The sequence below is a fragment of the Oculina patagonica genome, chromosome 12, assembly GCF_052425735.1.
Source record: "Oculina patagonica isolate OP01 chromosome 12, crgOcupat, whole genome shotgun sequence".
In the NCBI taxonomy this organism is placed as follows: domain Eukaryota; kingdom Metazoa; phylum Cnidaria; class Anthozoa; order Scleractinia; family Oculinidae; genus Oculina; species Oculina patagonica.
Window position 1 is genome coordinate 25,039,448 of NC_135769.1, and position 20,138 is coordinate 25,059,585.

At 39.2% G+C, this 20,138-nt stretch overlaps 2 protein-coding genes and 1 pseudogene across 5 annotated transcripts in view; 2 read left to right on the forward strand and 1 right to left on the reverse strand.

Moving 5' to 3' along the window:
• Nucleotides 1-20,138, reverse strand: part of LOC144633854 (uncharacterized) — a 97,508-nt gene that overhangs the window by 74,515 nt on the left and 2,855 nt on the right. For 2 of the 3 annotated variants that reach the window (XM_078492750.1, XM_078492752.1), the window contains exons 5-11: nt 19,863-19,914; nt 18,217-18,302; nt 16,022-16,065; nt 14,635-14,781; nt 14,388-14,438; nt 11,104-11,190; nt 9,573-10,145 (exon numbers count right to left, since the gene is read on the reverse strand). The exons of the other annotated variant lie outside the window; for it this stretch is intronic. In XM_078492750.1, the coding sequence (XP_078348876.1) occupies nt 10,038-10,145; nt 11,104-11,190; nt 14,388-14,438; nt 14,635-14,781; nt 16,022-16,065; nt 18,217-18,302; nt 19,863-19,914 (575 nt within the window). In that variant the 3' untranslated portion in view covers nt 9,573-10,037. Of the gene's footprint in view, nt 1-9,572; nt 10,146-11,103; nt 11,191-14,387; nt 14,439-14,634; nt 14,782-16,021; nt 16,066-18,216; nt 18,303-19,862; nt 19,915-20,138 lie in introns of those variants that run through there. 3 annotated transcript variants of the gene reach the window in all.
• LOC144633826 (BTB/POZ domain-containing protein 6-like) lies at nt 821-3,805 on the forward strand. The gene has a single exon (XM_078492710.1). The coding sequence runs from the start codon at nt 871-873 to the stop codon at nt 2,239-2,241; it is 1,371 nt and encodes a 456-aa protein (XP_078348836.1). The 5' UTR covers nt 821-870; the 3' UTR covers nt 2,242-3,805.
• On the forward strand, nt 5,923-9,604 carry LOC144633874 (BTB/POZ domain-containing protein 6-like; annotated as a pseudogene). The gene is made up of 3 exons (XR_013567114.1): nt 5,923-6,348; nt 7,154-8,460; nt 9,356-9,604. The product of XR_013567114.1 is annotated as a BTB/POZ domain-containing protein 6-like (transcript).

Genomic DNA, 20,138 nt, shown 5'->3' on the forward strand with positions numbered 1-20,138 from the left:
TCTTCGTTTTCGGGGTCTTCGTTTTCGTTACTACCGTTAATGTGGACGGAAAAGATTGTACCCGGCGTTTTCAAATTTCTCCGTTTTCAAATTTATCCGGGAAGTGTAGACGGGGCCTTTTTCAGTGAGTATGATAAATTACCGTAAGGTTTCCATAGTTTAAACTTGTTACAGTTACAGTACCGAGTTGAACAAAATTTTGTTCAGCGTAAACATGTCTGCGTTCGTCTTTGTGTCGATAAAACATGTGTTCGTGACTTTTCGGGCTGAGAGCCCGCTTAATACGGACACCCCGATAATACGGACGGCGACACTTCAGTTTTGGCATGTCCCCAGGGGGCATGTCCCCTTGACGTCCGTATTAACGGGGTTCCACTGTAGTCGCAGAGAGCGTCGCCGGGACAAATATATATTTTTACCCAAGAAGGTGATTATGAGTAATGGAGGCGAAGTTTCCCGCTGTTTTCACTACTTTTATAACCTTTTTGCCTATACTAAAAGAGTCTCGCACATTTTTGCTTCGAACTCTAAGGGCGCTTTCCATTTGTCAGAACTGGCCCGGCTGGTCCGGTACATTCGAGAACAAAATTCTGTTGTTAATAGTCAGATTTGTCCCGTCAAACTAGTCAATACATTAATATTATTAATGTATATTATTTGTCTTATATATATTATTAATGTATATTATCTGTCTTATGAAAAGCTCCCTAAGAAAGTACCAGAAGTGGCGTTGTATTTTTGCATTTGATCGCCAAATCACGGTCACGGTGTTGCGTGACTTATAAGGAGCCCGCAGTCTCAAATCACAATGAACACGGTCAACCGCATGGAGTCCCGGGATCGATCGAATCCATTCTCGATACGAGTTACATGTATTCGTTTGGAAAGATATTCAAAGATACAGAAAGTGAAGATATGGCTGCTGTTGAGGAGAATTGGCAGACGAAACGATCAACTATCAAAAGCAGAACTGCGTTTATTTTCAACAACGAGTTGTTGAGCGATGTGAAATTTGTTGTTCGAGCGTCGAATGGCGACAGTGAAAGCAAGCGTATGAAGATGGTGATTCCAGCTCACAAGTTTGTGCTTGCAATCAGCAGCCCTGTGTTCTTTGCCATGTTCTATGGTCAAATGGCGGAGACTTCAGACTCTATTGAACTGCCTGACTGTGAGTACGAGAGTCTGTTGGAAATGTTGCGTTACTTGTATAGCGACGAAGTGAATTTGAGCGGAAATAACGTTATGCAAGTGCTGTACATGGCGAACAAATATATGGTGCCTTCACTCGCTGGGAAATGCAACGAATATCTGCGAGACAATTTGGCAGCATCGAACGTATTCTGCATTCTGCCGCACGCTCAGAAATTCGAAAATAAAGATTTGGAAGATCGTTGCTGGGAAGTGATTGAGGAGCAGACAGAAGAAGCTGTGACATCAGATGAATTTGTTACACTTGAGCGATCCCTTGTCGAGTCTGTTGTGAAGAGAGAAGGATTGAATGTGAAGGAAGTGGAACTGTTTAAAGCTGTTGATCGCTGGGCCACAAAAGAAAACGAAAGGCAAAGGATAACTCCAGACGGCGAAGCGAAGAGGCGAATTCTTGGAGAGGAAATCGTGAAATCGATAAGGTTTCCATTAATGTCGCAGAAGGAATTTGCCTCGGCTGTATTTGATTCTTACATTCTTACTTTTCAAGAGTTTGGCGAAATGACGAAACACTATAATGGTGTTTTACCATCATCTTTACCATACAAACAAACTCCAAGGATTGCCATCCATCGATGTTCCAGATTTAAAAAGATTCTTCCGCCAGTGTTTGAGGCATGGTGGAATTACCCCAGCGATGCTGACCGTATTAATTTCACCGTTAACAAGCCCATCAAGTTACATGGAATTCAGCATTTTGGTTCTCAGGATGGCGAGTACAAGGTTTCCACTGAAGTTAAAGATGCCGCAGAGGGCTCTTCTCTGGTGAAACAAACAGGATCCTATGCTTCAGAAAAGGACGAGACTAACTCTTATTACGGCTTTGATGTACAGTTTGGTCGTCCAATTTGTTTGGTGGAAAGTAAGGAATATCAGTTAGTGTCGCATATCAAGGGTCCTTCATCATGGTACGGACAGGAAGGGCAAGCGTCTGTAGAGTGCCAAGGAGTACGATTCACCTTCCGTTCTACGGGCGGTAATAATAATGGAACCTGTGAAGTAATGGGCCAATTTCCCGCCTTACTGTTCAGCTAAAGAACTTATTTACAGCTCCAAGAATGTGTGTAGAGCTCCACGTTTATCAGTTCTATTTTGTGTTATGATGTAGTATATCAAATACAAGAGACAGTGTTTCATCGGGATATGCAAACACCAGGAAGAGATTTGAAAATACGACGCGCAGCGGAGTCTTTCTTCTTACTTCTGAATCTACAGGCCAATTTCCTACCCTGATTTTTAGCTTATAACATTGGTCAATGTGGCGAGACTGAAAATAGTTATCCATATCGCATTTGGTGTATGGACACTAAAAGTGTTTGTGTGGGAACCACCACTATCAAGATTATTTTTTAAATTGTTTCAGTTTGGTATAGCATGCAGGCTAGTTTCGCCACCGCCACGAAATTATCTTCTAGAGAAAGAATTTTTTTGGTTGGCAGAAAGTCAGCAACCTTTTCTGTGCGGATAGTTTGTAAACTCGAGGATTGTTTATGGTAGCGAATTTCGTGTTAAAAATTTAGCCGATTTTCTTATTTTTCTCGAGATAAATGGACTTCTAGCGGAAACAAACTACATCAGGATTCACATCTATCAAATAGGTATCTATGAGGTAAAAATGAAAGAAATCGACTTTTCAACTGCTGCCACTCAGTGCTCGTTTTTTTTTCCGAACGGTGCTATTAAATAATATAGCTTAGAGGTCTCCATTGTAAATTGTTCGTCCAATGATGCAAATTGTTTGTCTAATGATGGGCTTGAAGCTTTGCTGTGTCCATCCAATGACCAGTGGTGAGCACAATACTTGTAGCTGCTTCTTCACTCTACTCCCCGCTAGGATCATTATCACCCTTTTTGTATTTTGTAGCGCACACTGCTATAATTGCAACTGTAATGTGCACTGCTATGAACTGTCACGAAGGTGAATATACCCCTACATAAGTATAAGGAAACGAACTCAGAAAATTTATCATACCCAGAAAATACCACTGAAGTTGCACATGAATAGACTAATGTCACTGATTATAATACTTGCTCAATAGCTACAATAGTTACAATAATGTACGTAATACGGCATATTTCGAGCACATGTTCATAATCAGAGAGGTAATCATATAGATAGGCATATCAGGGTCTACCTCTGATGATGAGCAGTTACAACGCTTACTTTAGAAAAACTCGGACGAAAAAAATAAACGTACAAACTTTAAATATATTTTTAGTTATAACTCTACTAATGACAATATTATATTCTGGAAAACCGATCAATCTTAGGCATGAAACAATAACTTTAATTTCTTTCGTGAACAATACATTTATATGACTTGTACTATAGACATCAATAGCAAAGGATTTGTCAAGGGTAGTATATAAGCAACACGTATAAACTGTTGCAAATCGATTATATTACCTTTAGCAGTTTGTGTTGTGAACTAGTGTGAGGTATTGACGATGTTTCCTCTACAATAAAGACTTTTTGCTGAGTTCCAAAGAAGTCTTCTGGTTTTTCTGCTGCGTTGTCACGGAATAAGGCGAAAGAATAAGTTCCCTGTACCCCTGGCATAGTGTAACCAATACCCGCTGCCAAGCCAATGGCTCCACCGAGTTATTAATTTTTACGCTCCACAACGTCCCACATTGATCGTCACTGTTTATTCATCCACTCTCCCCATCAAGAGCAAAAGCTATTAGCAGAGATGTTGCTGAGGGCCTCTCAGGGTTTTTAGAGAACAAGGAAACATGGCCATAAAATAATTAGGAACAAGAGAACGAAAGGAAAATATAGCTGAAAACACGTTAACAAAAGTGCGTTTCTGACATTTTAGGGAACAAGGTTCACAAAAATCGACAAAATACTCGGGATGGCTTCAAATTCGGCACAAGAGACAAGTAAGCGACACATTTGAGGTAGGAAAACTTTATTTCAAAATAGATAGTTTTTTACCCGATTTTAGAGAATCCGTGATTTTCCCTTACATTTCTCTATATACACAAGCTGTCGCATACACCACGTATGCAGAGTCGGCCGCCCGATGGGTAACCTGAGATCATGCCCTCCCTCCCTACTTACCACTCCGGGAAAGGAGGGCATGATACATTTACTTGCAATTGTCGAATCGTAGGTAAAAAAAATGGATTCTGGTTTTTCTTCTGATTGGTCGAGAAACAATACTAAATGAAGCGGTGTGGACTGATTGGCTGTAGTATTTCAACGAGACTTCCGGTCAAAAGCTGGTGCTATAAATGGCTTAGACGAGGCGTGTTAATTGCGAGGACGATTTTTCTTCTACGTTAGCTGAAGCCCTGACAAATTGCAAGTGTAATTCTCTGAATGCAGAACAGATAGAGTGTTCGACAATGCGTAATTTGTTTTCGTGACGGTGTTTTGGCAATTCATCGAATGAGTTTCGGGAAAACAAATTCACCAGACAATATTCCAGAGGAGTTGGAATGTTTGCAGTGTTTACTTTATAAAAGCTACACGATGCTATCCGCGCCGTGAAACAGCTCATCTGTAAATTCCTTTTTTGTGAGCTGTAGGAAACAGCATCTATCGCTGATAAATATGCATTCGCGAGTGCCATTTCTTCCTGCTACTGAAAGCATTTTTTATTTTAGCACGGCGAAAAAGTTTTAATACAGGCTGTACATGTATAATTTATTATTCTGCAGACGTTTTTCACGCCTGGTGGAAATCCGAGTCCTAAATTTGCCGCCAGGAGTAGTTTGACAGTTCGACGACACCTTAGGGTCTGTTTATATGGATCGAAGAGAGTTGCCCCTGGTAGGAGGTTTACCCTCCATACCGAGCCATCTTTTAACGAGCGTTTGTATGAAAAAGTTGTCCCTGTTGAACGAGCCAAAATTTGACCCTCTCTGTTCAAAAGACTGGCGAGAGTTGTTTTGAAACTTCTATTGTGGCTGCTTTTTCTAAAATATGTAGAGGAGAGTTGTAAGTTGTTCCTGGTAGGAGGGTAACCCTTTCTCCCGAGCTATCTTTTACCGAGCGTTTATATGAGAAAGTTGTCCCTGTTGACCGAGCCAAACTTGGCCTTCTCGGTTCAAAAGACTGTACTGGCGAGAGTTATTTTGAAATATTTATTAAGGCTGCCTTTTTTAAAATCAGGAACGCTGAAACATCGACCACGACCATTTTAGACAAATTTTCCGCCGACTTCGATGTTGTTTTGGCCGATTCTAGCATTTGCGCATGCTCCGTATGTGTCAACTTGTCCCTGGTAGGCGAGGCAAAAAGAACCAAACTGTTTATATGGAAGAAAGTTGGCTCGCTCCCCAGGGTCACCCTACCTTAAAAGCGAGTGACCCTCCACCCAGGGTCACCCTGCCCCCCGAGCCAACTTTGCAATTTCTCATATAAACAGTTCGAAGCTATTTACCAAAAAACAATGTCGAAAAGCTCTCTCGCGTAACCCTCCTACCAGGGACAACTCTCCTCCATATAAACAGTTGGTTTATTTAAATTTGGGGGCGGTTGGCGGCCGGTTAAATAAATGTACCAGGCGTTCTTTTTCCCTCTCTCGTCTTTGCAAGGGGAAAATCGCCTGATCGCAGGTTACCCGATGGGCTCTTAAAAACACATCAACAAACGACTTTTGAGATTGGGAAGCCTGTGGTTCTGTCTTATGGAAAGTGCCCTTTGAAAGTGGCGTTGTATTTTTGCATTTCATCGCTACATCACGGTCACGGTGTTGCGTGACTTATAAGGAGCCCGCAGTCTCAAGTGACCACGGTCAACCGCATCGAGTCCCGGCATCGAATCCATTCTTCGAGTTGAGTATTCGTTTCATCGTTTGGAAAGATATATAAAGATACAGAAAGCGAAGATATGGCTGCTGTTTTGGAGAACTGGCAGACGAAACGATCAACTATCAGAAGCAGAACTGCTTTTATTTTCAACAACGAGTTGTTGAGCGATGTGAAATTTGTTGTTCGAGCGTCGACTGGCGACAGTAGCAAGCGTATGGAGATGGTGATTCCAGCTCACAAGTTTGTGCTTGCAATCAGCAGTCCTGTGTTCTTTGCCATGTTCTATGGTCAAATGGCGGAAACTACAGACTCTATTGAACTGCCTGACTGTGAGTACGAGAGTCTGTTGGAAATGTTGCGTTACTTGTACACATAGGCGTACGGGCACCTTCGGTCCTGGGGGGGCGGAGACCTTTTTGCCCGAAAAAAATGGCATGGGTTGAAAGCCGAAAAAGAGGCTTATAAAATAGAAAATAAAACGTGCATTGAAATAGTTGTGTACAAACTTCGCCTGCTTGCTTTAAGTTATTTTATTAATTCCGTGGCGTCGTCCGAAGGTGTCAATACACTGAATCCTTTTTCGGAAATATTTTATTTATTCATTTTAGTTCAGCAGAAATTAAATTAATTTTAGCGAGCCAATTTACATTGTTCCCCTCCCCATCATTTGAAAGTAATAGAAAATCGTGTAAAACATTCAGGGATGATTGGTTTTAAATAATTTCGTTCAAAGTTTTAAGCTAGCCTTGAGAACTAAACATCTGAGTCGAAAGCATTAGCTTCATCACATTTATAACAGCTTTGTTTCAAGGTCTTGCACTAAATCCACCGTGTGCAAATGCTCAAGCTATGGAAAAGCTTATTGCAACTGAATCTAACTAGGGGGTCACGCAGAATTTGCGAGAAAAATCGAAAATGATTATAGCAATTTGCGAGAGGAAACGAAAGCAGATGAATGAGAAATTTGGACTTTTGAATCACAAAGTTCGGTATATTTCCAATACTTTTCCTGTTGATGAAATTCGTTTTGAACGTAATATTGACTCGACTTTTTGGCTTATTTTCTATTTTTTTCTCTAGACTTATTGCCCGAATTCTATGCATTTTGCCCGAAAAATTTTGGCACTGGGGGGGCTGCAGCCCCCCCTCGCCCCCCCCGCCTCGTACGCCTATGCTTGTACAGCGACGAAGTGAATTTGAGCGGAAATAACGTTATGCAAGTGCTGTACTTGGCGAACAAATATATGATGCCTTCACTCGCTGGGAAATGCACTGAATATCTGCAAGACAATTTAAAAGCATCAAACGTGTTTTGCATTTTGCCGCACGCCCAGAAATTTGAAAATAAAGATTTGGAAGATCGATGCTGGGAAGTGATTGAGAAGCAGACGGAGGAAGCTGTGACGTCAGATGAATTTGTGACACTTGAGCGATCCCTTGTCGAAACTGTTGTGAAGAGAGAAGTATTGAATGTGAAGGAAGTGGAACTGTTTAAAGCTGTTGATCGCTGGGCCACAAAAGAAAGTGAAAGGCAGGGGATAACTCCTGATGGCGAGGCGAAGAGACGAATTCTGGGAGAGGAGATTGTAAAAGCGATAAGGTTTCCATTGATGTCACTTAAGGAGTTTGCCTCGGTTGTAATCGATTCTTACATTCTTACTTTCAAAGAGGCTGGAGACATTATGAAATACTACAGTGGTGTTTTAACATCATCATTACCATTCACAGAAGCTCCAAGAATTCGGGTTTTACATCGATGTGTTAGATTTGCAAGGTTTGTTTCAGCAGCTGGAATCTACGGTGGGTGGGGTTACTCCAACAATTGTCTTGACTGTATTAATTTCACTGTTAACAAGCCTGTCAAGTTACATGCAGTTCAGCATTTTGGCGCTGAAGGTGGCGAGTATGCTGTTTCTACAGAAATTAAAGATACCACAAACGATTCTTTCCTTGTAAAACAATCAGGAGTTTACACTCCAGAAAAGGATGGCACGAATGGATATTACGGCTTCGATGTAACGTTTAACCCGCCAGTTTGTTTGCAGGAAAATAAGGAATACCGGTTAGTGTCGCTTATCAAGGGTCCTGAATCATGGTATGGAAAGGAAGGGCAAGAATCTGTAGAGTGCCAAGGAGTACGATTTACTTTTAGTTCTTGTAACATTACCCCCGATAATGACGATAATGGAACCTCTGTATCAGGCGGCCAATTTCCAGCCTTTTGTTTTTCAGCGTAAATATCGTTTTTTAAAAGTTTATTTTATTTGATATTTTACGCTTAAAAGGGTTCCGGTCAACTACACACGTCAAAACCGGTTAAGCGTTCTTTTCAATAAGTGATTTCTTCTTTTCGAAAAGTAGTGGTGGAGGTGGCGATTGGGTGGGGAGGATTTGTATTCGATCATATAGCACATTTTCCGAGTCACGACTTGACAATATAAAACGTGGAATGACTGCTTTATTAGTAACAATTAAAGTAGCCTGAACAGGGTTCACACTAGCCTGAATTTCAGACATCCCTCTGTGCTCGCCTCCTCGCCAGAAGAGACGTCTGAACACATTTGGCTCTAATGCCGTCCGGTGACGTCACTACCCGAAAACCGGGTAGTGATTCTGATTGGTTGATTTAAAAATATTTTGCATAATTATGTGAAATTATGACTGAATTTACCGCGCGAGGATTGTAATTTGAAAACGTTTGCAAAGAGTTTCGAAAGAGTTCACCTTCCCAGAAATGAATTTATTCGTCATTTACTTTGAGTTTATTACTTTATTAGTTTACCTACGGATGAAGAATAGTAATGGAAACCGGTAGGTTTTAAGTTGGCGGCATTCGTCGCTCCGACATGCAGTGTTTTGCCAAATTTATACGTAAGCTTATTCTTTTGTTGTCAACAAAGCCGCTCGACGCTTATGTCCTGCAGCCTCGATGAGCCAGTGATTTCTGAACTCAGTGCCCACGGTCAAGAAGGATATTTTTGTATTGAATTCCGTTTCTTGATGCCTATGTAACCGTCTAAATTGATTCATTTAAGTACTCACAAGTGTGTTGTATTTGTCCGCTGCATATTATATTTTGATCGCTAGATAAAGCAAATCAGTTCAGATTAAATCGGTTCCGTAAAAGAATATAGCCTGTAGTCGATTAAAATCTCATTCATTTGTCTCAAGTCTTCAATAGTTTACTATTCAAACAATTTGTTACCCTGTAATCCTTTATTGAAGCGATTTTTCTTTCACAATTTCATGGCCTCGACAGAAGCTTTTCCGCATGAATTAAAACCAAAGTGTAGTGACGTCACCGGACGGCATTAGAGCCAAATGTGTTCAGACGTCTCTTCTGGCGAGGAGGCGAGCACAGAGGGATGTCTGAAATTCAGGCTAGGTTCACACCTTCTCTCCCCACATCTCAGGATAGAAGTTGCTGCAAGTCTTGATTTTTCAATAATTATGTCCGTGAATATAAACAAGAATCAGGAGCCAAGAATTAAGTTTGATTTGTCCTGAAACGTGCTTTTGTAGTTACAAAAAAAATGTCGCGAAAGGTGATAAACTGGAATTCACGTGCAATGTATAATATTTTCGGTAAAAGGTGATTGCCCCCCCCCCCTCCTCCTGTAGCCGGTGGCTCTACACAGGTTAAAATTTTAACACAATGTTCTATTATTTTTAAATTTTAATTCTTATTGCTGTATCTAGCTTTTTTAATATTTTAGTATTGTAGCTATTGCAGTATGTCTTTTATCAGCTGGAATAAAGACGAATTATTATTGTCATTACTATAGATCAATACATAAGGAAAAAGTTCACTTGAATGTTATTAAACAGAGGGTTTTCTAACTTCTATCTTTTTAACCCGAATTGACGGCAATGTGATGTATAAAAGCAATAGTCATTTAGTGTATACATTAGGGTCAGGATTGTATCTTGTAGTGAACGTAAAGGCCCGAAAATGCGACAATTCGCCAAGAAACGCTGCACTGTAGGCTGGTTAAGCTCGCTTCTCTCAGCTTAGATCGCGTGAATTTCGCGCAGAAGTACCAGACTCCACTGCAAAACACTATTCATTACTCTGTGGACTGAAGCAAACTTTTTTCCAAGTCAGACCAAATGTCCTTTCCAGTTTCTAAACAGTTTATCAACATTTCAACTTTTCTTGAGTCTAAACTTCCTTCCTGTAATAAAGAGAAAAAACTGAGTTAGCGAGATATTGAAAGTGTCCTGTAATTATAGTAGCTTGCGATCTTTCCGGTGGCAAGGAGATATGCAGTCCAGTCACTGAACTTTCCCTTCCCCACCCTATATAAGGGTTGGTACTATTTAAATTTCCTGTTCCAAATTCCTTACTTTTGAGACCTATGACTTTGAGACGATGACTTTGTAGACTATGTCAAATCAACATGTGCTAACTAAAGGCTCCACAGTGGCGGTTTTGTTAGCCTGGGAGCACAGACGCGGGCTGTACTGTTGTGTGACACGTAAAATCTGTTTGGTAACAAACGTTAGGAGCCTGCAGTTGCAAATAACATGATCAGTTCAGCGGTAGCTTTTCTTTCTTCGAAAGAAGCCACGTGGCGCTGATCGAAACATATTGTTGTATCGAATAAACCTGTGATTAGACCATCCTCTGTAACAGACCTGATGAAACCAGGATGTTCGCCAGGGATCCAATAACATTCTCACCAAGGCAGACAAAAATCCACTAGGGTGTTTCCGTTTTTCCGCGAAAAACGGACACCCTCAGTAATATTTTTTTAGGAAAACTGTTTTTATTCCAAGAAATGGCGATTTTTGTATGTAATGGCATGGTCGTAGAGTACCCGAATTTTGACAATTGGGGGAAAATTTCTGTCAAAGAATTCATTCTTCATGCGGGAAAAATGATCTTTGGCTCTGTAAACGTGTGCGAATTTCCGATCGAATTTAGTTTTATATGGTCTACATCTTATAGAATACACGAAAGACACCATTAAAGTCCATAAAGTTCTAGTGCATTTTGGCATTGAATCTTTTATAAGGTAATTTCTTTGGTCTGAAAGAGTGAATACCTTGGACAAATGTGGTTGATTTGTTAAATATATGCTGGGACAACAGCAAATAAACATGATCATGATAACCAAACAAGATACATACCTGTCGGAGGCGATCTAAGTCATCACCAAAACTTGACGTTACCATTTCCATGTAAAAGTCACGGAAAGATCTCGGTCTATCTTCTGTCTGTATTAGATGAAAAAGATGGTTTAGGGCTGATTGGCGATCTAAATAATAGTTTACAGACAGACCGTGCATTGTAACCATGGCAGTAGGCAGAAAAAGAGTTTAGAAGGGTCATGAACCTTCTTATCTACATTCAAGATTTGTAACTGAACGCACTATTAACCTTCAAGAACCCTCCGATCATCACACTCTTCACGCCTTAACCCTGTAAAATTCCACCTTAAGTCGTATGGGTCTCGAGCTTTTGCTGTTTCGTCGCCTGAATTCTGGAACACTCTACCTCTTTTTATCCGCTCATGTGACAATTTAAGTTCTTTTAACTCAAAACTTATCTTTTAAAAAAACTTATTACCGGTACTCTTAGCGATTTTTCCTTTTTAATACTTTTAATGTACATTTTTAATTTTTAAGATTTATTCAGCTAATTTTAACGAATTTTTATGGATTTTATTATATTGTGATTTACATACAGTATTTGTAAAGCGCCTAGAGCAGGCCTGGATAGGCGCTATAAAATGTTTACTATTATTATTATTATTATTATAATTATTATTATTATTATTATTATTATTATTATTATTATTATTATTATTATTATTATTATTATTATAACCAACAGAGAAAAGATAATGACATCTTCACAGTCGTATGTCAATTTAAGCAGTTAAAAAGAAAGCCTGAAAAAAATTCTGGCTCCAACGGGATTAAAATCCATGACTTTTGTTGATCCAGAGCAAACGCTCTACTACAGAGCCATAAAACCACTATAACGAGAAATATTGTTGTACACTGCCGAGTGACTAATGTACACTTTGTCACGTATGCAATACACCCTGATCCAACACATTTTCGCTCAAGACAAAACAAGTTTTATCCTGTCCTTATCAGTAAGTGAGTAACCCAACCCTGAAACGGAGATTTGCCAGCACAAATTATCTTAAAGATTAAGCAAACCATTCGCACTAGACTGTCCACAGCCTCTCGATTTTTCAACGCAAAAAAGCAAACGAAGCGAGCGCAATTCTCACCGCGCGCTCATTGATCAATAAAACACGAAAAAATAGAGGGCTGTGGACAGTCTACATTCGCACGCGACTGTATACTTTTTCAGTCGTGAAACGAGTTTCCCTAATGGTCGCGGGTCGCGGGTCGCGGGTTTCAAGTCGCGTGTCGCGGGTTTTAAATAAGTCGCGGGTTTTGAAAAAGTCGCGGGTTTTGAAAAAAGTCGCGTGTTTTTAAAAAGTTGCGAGTTTTCGATAGAAACCATTTATTTCTCAGTAGAATTCATTCAAATAAATTTAAACCGGTTGCAAAGACGCCGGTTTTAAAATGATCGCGTTTTCTTAGGAACTATAGACTACGAGCAGTCCCTATTTTTCGCAGAGTCCGTCGAGCTTGAAGCGAATTTTTTTGTCGAAGAGTTCGTCGAGCTTATAGCGAAAAAAATTACGCGCGGGGGGAGGAGGCGAAGCTCGACGAACTCTTCGAAAAAAAAAATTCGCTTCAAGCTGCGAAAAAATAGGGACTGCTCGTAGTCTATAGGAACTACGTTACGAAGTAACGTTGCGAGTTTTACAATCAAATTGCGAACTTCGTAACAAACTTCCCAAACTTTGCCGACTGAACTTCTGAATTTCCCAAGTTTGCAAGTTGAGGAGGAACGAGACACGTTACAAAGTGGTGGCAGAAATATTTCAGCGATTCTAGCTGCTCGAGTTTCAAAATAGTTGTTTGAACAAGCACGGCGTCGGTATCAACGTTCTGACCTACAGTAAGTATAAGGATAAGGATTACATATACCGTCCGTTGCATCACGTCCTGAAAAAAAAAAACATGTTCAAATTGGGTATCAAACATTGCATGATTTGCAATCAAGCTTTTAAGTTTGAAAACAACGTTGCGCGCGAGCGATCATGAAGTTGAACCAAGTATTCATGATTGAACGCGTACGGTTGATAAATATATTTTACTAGTATTCTGTGGCAAAAACTCTTTCAAATATTTTTAACTGGCGCAGATTTTAAAAACCCTTCTGTAGTTATGTTGAAAGAAATGGTTTTGCTTCGCTAAACCATCGGAAGAAAACACGTACCATAAAAACAGAGTTGAGCCGTAAACGTGTCGCGACTTTTAATTCAAATTTGTCTGACTCTTTCGCATTTGTATAAAATTAATTTTACGTGAAGATCGGTAAAGCCGTCCAGTTTCATTCGGTTTACAAACGCAGAAGACTTGACATTGAAGTTAAAGCCTCACAAAAATTTTAAAGATGTATTTGCTGTATATAAAAAGTTAAATTTGACCAAATTTCAGCCGACGTAAAATTTATTTATCGGCAGATCGCTCATGCGAAACGACGTCAGGCTCTTCAACTTCAACCAAATATTTTGTAACTCTAGCCACTGGAATCGCTGGAACATTACCGCTGCTGCCATGTTTGAACATGACTTTCGAGCAACATGTCTTGTTCCTCCTCAACTTGCAAACTTGGGAAGTTTAGCCGGACCAAAGTTGGGGAGTTTGTTCCGAAGTTCGTAATTTGATTGTTTAACCCGCAAAGTAATTGGCTTCTTTGTAACGTAGTTCCCAAGAAAACGAGTTTAAATTTGTTTGAATGAATTTTACTGAGAAATAAATGGTTTCTATCGAAAACTCGCAACTTTTTAAAAACACGCGACTTTTTTCAAAACCCGCGACTTTTTCAAAACCCGCGACTTATTTAAAACCCGCGACACGCGACTTGAAACCCGCGACCCGCGACCCGCGACCATTAGGGAAACTCTCGTGAAACAAGTTCATTTTTGGCATTACAGTTGATTCCCGATAACTCGAACCTTTAAGGGAAATCGAATCGACAAAAGTTCAAATTATCGGGAGTTCAAGTTATCGAGGGTAAAACTAGTAAGAAAATGATCTGAAGGGGAATCGAAAAAGTTAGCAGGAGGTTCGAGATATTGAGGGTTCGAGTTAACGGGATTCAACTGTATAACTCAATCTAAAAGGAAGAACGAGTTCTCCAAGAAAGGTCACGTGAGCTTGTCTCTATGATGATACCACATGCTACTAAGAAACAGAACTGGCGATGGTATTCTGACTGAAGACGTACACGTACTTTAGACCACTCATTGTCTACTTTAAACAGTCTTAGATTTGGTTTGCAGCGAGTCAAACAAATTGATTTTATTCCTTATACTGACCTTATTTTCTTTTACTTCTTTATTTTCTGTGGATTTCTTTGAGCCGTTTCCCTGTTCAGAAAAAAGGAATAGATGTAAATGAAAGTGTTTTTTCTCAATTTTCAGTTTTTTTGTTTCCGTTTATAGGTTGTCAGTTACAGCCGTTTAGACCTTTCAACACGCTGAGGAAATTGGGATGGTCAAAGAATTTCTTTTTTGTGCCCTTATGCGATTCTTTGACGTTAGCTTCCGGAAAATGTATACATGCCTCAGAGTCGTCTGCACTGTCTTCTTCCATCTTGTCCAGTTCCTCCATTGTGCGGCAAATCTGTTGGTTTATCTGCATAACTTTTCTCCAAAGACCAATGTCGACATACTGGTCTGGTGGAGACAGGGAAGGTTTTGTTTTCACATCCTGTCCAGAGAGACATTTATATAAAGAATTAAAATGCAATCCTAGGTAACGATTATACATGATACTGTAATCTGTTCCTGGTACACCTGGCTAGTAGCTTCATGTAACCAGACCAGTGTTCTAAGCTCCAGTTGCCTTTTACAGTTACTAACTTATTATAGAAAATTAACGCGAATTTTATGTCAAAAAATTCGCATTAATTTTTGTTAACGTTAATTTTCGCGCCGTTAATTTAGTGGAGCGTTAAAATTTCCATTAGTTTGGCCCCAATTTCACGATACAGTCCAGACGTTTTTGACTCCCAGGAAAAGGCATTATTTCATGGGGGTGGAAATCTGCCGGTATCACTGAAACTATGAAGAACGCTCGAGGCGGTCAGATTCCTTCGCTTAACCCCTACGTTTAGGATTATACGCCTAGTATTGAAATAAACTTGTTGTCATGTTGAAATGTTACCCCCTCTTTCGCGTTAATTTCCTTTACTTTTCCTTCAATTCGCGCTAATTTAAGCCGCATTAATTTTTAAATACCTTAATTAACACAAGCGTTAATTTTCTATAATAAGGTAGTCTAAGTGAAGCTACTCCACAAACGTCTGCTCCACTGAAGGTTATTAATAATAAGTCAAGCCGCGATGTGGCCCTAGCACGTTCCAGGTGTTTGGTAATTTCGGGAGCAGTACAATTAAAGAACAGCTGAAAAAGAAAAAGACATGGAGGCCCCTTGCCATTTTTCAACCCGCCGTTATTTGCACAGATCTCAATTTCTGCTTGGACCTGAACTCCGAATGCCTGGAACACTAAAGTAGCCCATTGTGTAAGAACTTATCCCAGTGGCTAGAAGAAATGCTACTCTACGGCGTCTGGGTATAGAGACGTCCATGTGCATTGACTTGTAAATTTTTATCGATAAAGGGTCAAAATGTTGTCTAGCATCATAGGAAATACAGTCAACTCTTTCTTAACGGACACCTCTATAAAACGGACACCTGGTGTTGGTCCCATCCCTGCCATGTTTTAGTCATTTTACTGTAGCTTAACTCCTTATAAGATGGACACCTCTCTACGATGGACAGTTGGGGCCAGTTCCGAAGGTGTCCGTTTTAGAGAGAGTTGACTGTAGGACCGCAATGCGTGCAAACGGATACAGCTACACAGCTCCTTGTCAGCACTGTACATGTGGACTTCTATTGTACAAGATGCATGATATTATGATTTTTTAGACAGTTAAATTAACCAACCTTGAGGTAGACATCCATAGTGATATCTTTCACGTATTTCCCACCTGTAAATGAGACAAATTAAAAAATTGTTGACATTGACATTGTTGATTTACCTACACACTGAAAGACCAACTCTTAGACAAAGTCTGCTAATTTTTCTACATCTGATATGGGGCCTAAACCCATAGGGCCGCATGAATACACCACTGAAAAGGGAACATGCAGAGCAATGAGGATACACAGAGGCCAGTCCTGTATTTTAGCTTCTAAAGAGGTGGCATTTGTTAATTACATTGTGAAGTATTCCCCACACAAAAACATTTCTTTTTTATTGTAAGGTCCAGGATATTTAACAATTAGACTACAAGCTCGAGTTTTCTGTGAGTGAAAAGTCAACGAGGTGCAGCAGAATTGACTATCGCACAAATAAAACGAGGGCAAGTAGTCTAATTGTTTTAGTAGAAACCCTTAAAGGACTGCAGTCCAAAAACCTACAATTTTACGTTCTTATAAGCCAAAAATGAAGAAAAAATTAATCTTTAAATGAGCAAATAGCGCGTGATCGTTTTCTATCAGCGATTAGTAGAAACTCAGCTGTGTTCTATTGGAAATCTGCGAATCTGATTGGTTCTCCCACTGTTTTCTATTCGCCGATAGAAAACAGTCGCGTGTGTGAGTAGCTCTTTAAGCGGTAAATTTTCTTGATTTTTGTCTTCAAAGTGCACAAAATTGTAGGTTTTGGACTGCAATCCTTTAGAGTTTCTACTAAAACCATTAGACTACTTGCCCTCGTTATCTATGAGCGATAGTCAACTCGGCTGCGCCTCGTTGACTATTTGCTCATAGAAAACTCGGGCACGTAGTCTAATTGTTAAATAGAAAACAGTGGGAGAACTAATCAGATTTGCAGATTTTTAATAGAACACGGCTGAGTTTCTACTAATATGTATAAGAAGATAAAGAATGGGATGCAGATTTGTCAGCTGTAGACATGACTTAGTCTGGCTGCTTTCAGAACCCGTAATCAATTCTTATAATATGACCATCTTTCATCACCTCTTGCCCTTCTGACAAAACAGCCAGCACATCTAGGAGACTAAAGCACTAAAGATGACATGCCTTACCTCACTCCCCACAATCCCTTTCTCAGGGGCAAGAAGCAAGAAAGTGCCACCTTCACGCCATATGCTCCTTTTTCAAGCAAAAAATGGTGGGCTTTTTTCATTTCATTTGGTAAGGAGGGGTAGGGAGAGGACCGGCCCCCATATAAAAGCGACAGACTAGGGGTGATTGCTACACCTTTTAAGTACAAAGGTTGTACATTTTTGTGGTTGGTACCACAGACACTACTTTAGGATATCAAGACAAGTTGGTAGTCAATTGAAGACCAATAAGGCATGAGACATGCTTGAGACATGCCTGATGGGTTTTCTTAAGGAGTTTTATTCAACTTTAACGACAAGCATCCCCTTTGGTTTTAGCTTAATTAACTGTAGAGGTGGGGGTCCCCGATGGGTTCCTTTTTAAATTACCAATGATCACCATCCCTGTTACTTTTAAACTTAATTAAATTTTAAAATCAAATTTAATCAAAGTAAAAATAAGATTAATTTAATTTAAAACTATAACATACAATATAAATTTACCTTATTATAGGAAATTAACGCGTCATGAAATTAACGCGAATTTCAAAAATTCGCGTTAATTTAAGTCGCGTTAATTTTTGTTAACGTAAATTTCCGCGCCGTTACTTAAGTGCCAGAGCGTTAATTTCCATGACCTTAATTTCCATTATTTTGGCCCCAATTTCTCGTTACAGTCCAGACGTTCTTGACTCAAAGGAAAAATCATTATCTTATCATGGTGGACACCTGCCGCTACCACTGATACTACAAAGAACGCTCGAAGTGGGAAAAGTACCATGAACATTGTTTGCGTTTAAGATTATACGCCAACAAGTGTTTAAATAAACTTGTTCCTGTTGTGTTAATTTCCTTCATTTTGAAACATTACCCTCTCTTTTGCGTTAATTTCCTTTATTGGGAAGTAATTTTTCCTTCAATTCGCGTTAATTTAAGCCGCGTTAATTTCCAATACCTTAATTAACACAAGCGTTAATTTCCTATAATAAGGTAATTTAAAATTTAATTTTAATTTTAACAATTAATTTCTCACCCTTAGGATTAAAAACACCATTATTTTGTACACCTTACCTCCATGAAGCTTTTTAAACAACAATGAAACTCTTTTTATTAATCCCAACAGTTGGAAAGATTTTTCTGACATTTCCTTTGCATATCTGTTGATGATACAACACAGGAAATGGATTGGAATACAAAAGTGTATGCAAAAAGAGATATTTCCAGTTGACCAGGCCAATAAGTCATTTGTCACAAGAATTGATTTAGAAAATTGTTTAGATCAAGTTACAAATAAATGATTCAATTGAGCATACATGTCAGCTACAATATTATTAAATTAAATTATAAAACAGTTTAGTTTTGCTTTGGGAAAATTAAGGAAAATACCACGTCATAGTGTACAACAAATAAACTCATGCCTATCATGTATATCATGCCTATGTTGCCTTGATAAAATTAATAGTGTCAAACCTCCAGTAAGAGGACACTCCTGCAGGGATCCGATAAGTGTCTGAGAAGGAGAGGTATCCACTTCTTGGAGGTTAAAAATGTACACAATGTATGTGGCTGGGATCATAATAAAGGGTCCACTTATAAACAATTATTGGATGAGGTTTTTGTGATATCTGGTATAATCAAGGTCAAGGTTCGACTTTGGCTGATAACACTTACCGAGACCTCGATTATTCTGGATATCACAAAAACAGAATCTAATAATTGTTTTATTATACATTGTTTTTCTGATAAAGAATATAATAAAAAACAATTTCTACTGTTTTTTTCTACTTGTGCTAATTCCGGCTGAATGCTTTTTTCTCAAAGTGTTTCGTGGAATAGTTCCTTCCCAATTTTTGTAAGACATTTTGTGTTTTCTGAGACTTTATTGTCCAGCAATTTTTAAACTTAGATCAAATTATTTCTTGGTTGAAAGAGCGAATCAACGAACTCGAATTTCCTTCGCCGCCAAATGCCTGACACATATTGCTCTTGGAAATCATGCATTGCGCACGTAACCTACAGATTAGTGAATAATCTTCTGGTAGATTATATAATCTTCTGTAGATTATCTGTAGGTTGCACAGATTCCCAGAATTAGCTGTAGGCTCTTAGCCAATGAGAAAACAGTGAGTTACTACAATGTATAATAATGAGAGTTATCCCTCTAGATCTACAGGAGATGACCAGTAATTACTTTAGTTCGGCCTAATATAATGACGGTAATAATACCTTTTAAACCTGATGTACAGTGGAAGCTAAGGGTTAAACTCAGGGAGAATATCTGTTTTACTGGTCTTAGCAGTATGAAATGGGTGCAGTGAGGTCCATACTTTTTTAAAAGACTGACGGCTGATTATTCTGCCAAAACTAGTTACCCGATTGTTAATACTGCTGGACATAAAGAACATATACAATGTAGCACGTAGTTAATGACAGGAGTCCCACTATGAGGCTGAATTGTATAACACTAAGTGATCATGTCGAAGGTTTCCTAATTTCTTGAAAACGTAAGTACATGGCAACTTTCACCAAATTAAATTACTGTTCACATTTTAACCAGTGATCAAATTGATCAACCAACAAGAACCAATTGTCTTTTAGAATCTATTCATTTTGTGTCTCCAAATTAGTATGGTTTTTTCTGAGCTACATGTAAGTGGTTATTTTGACACGTTAATAAAGTTTATATTTAATCAATCAATTAATTACAAACAAGGTACCTTTGTTTCATTCCTGGGGCAAGGTTTCGAACTTCATCCACAGGGCTCCAATCTATTAAACAAAAGACCATCTGTATTAATTACCACTTTTTCAACCTTGAATGTGTGAGAGCAGTGGAGGGGGACAGGAGGGTGTAGGCCTCAGAGAAAAGGGATGAGAGGCAGTAGGAGAGAGGGAGTGAAGCCAGATTCCAAGGTGTTGGAAACCGGGAGAAATTGAAAAACATTTTGTAACATTATGTTATATTTTGCAAAAGAAATCAAATGGGACAAAGA

What these genes read in the sequence shown, in the direction of transcription:
- LOC144633826 (XM_078492710.1), top strand. Translation starts at nt 871, where the DNA reads ATGTATTCGTTTGGAAAGATATTCAAAGATACAGAAAGTGAAGATATG.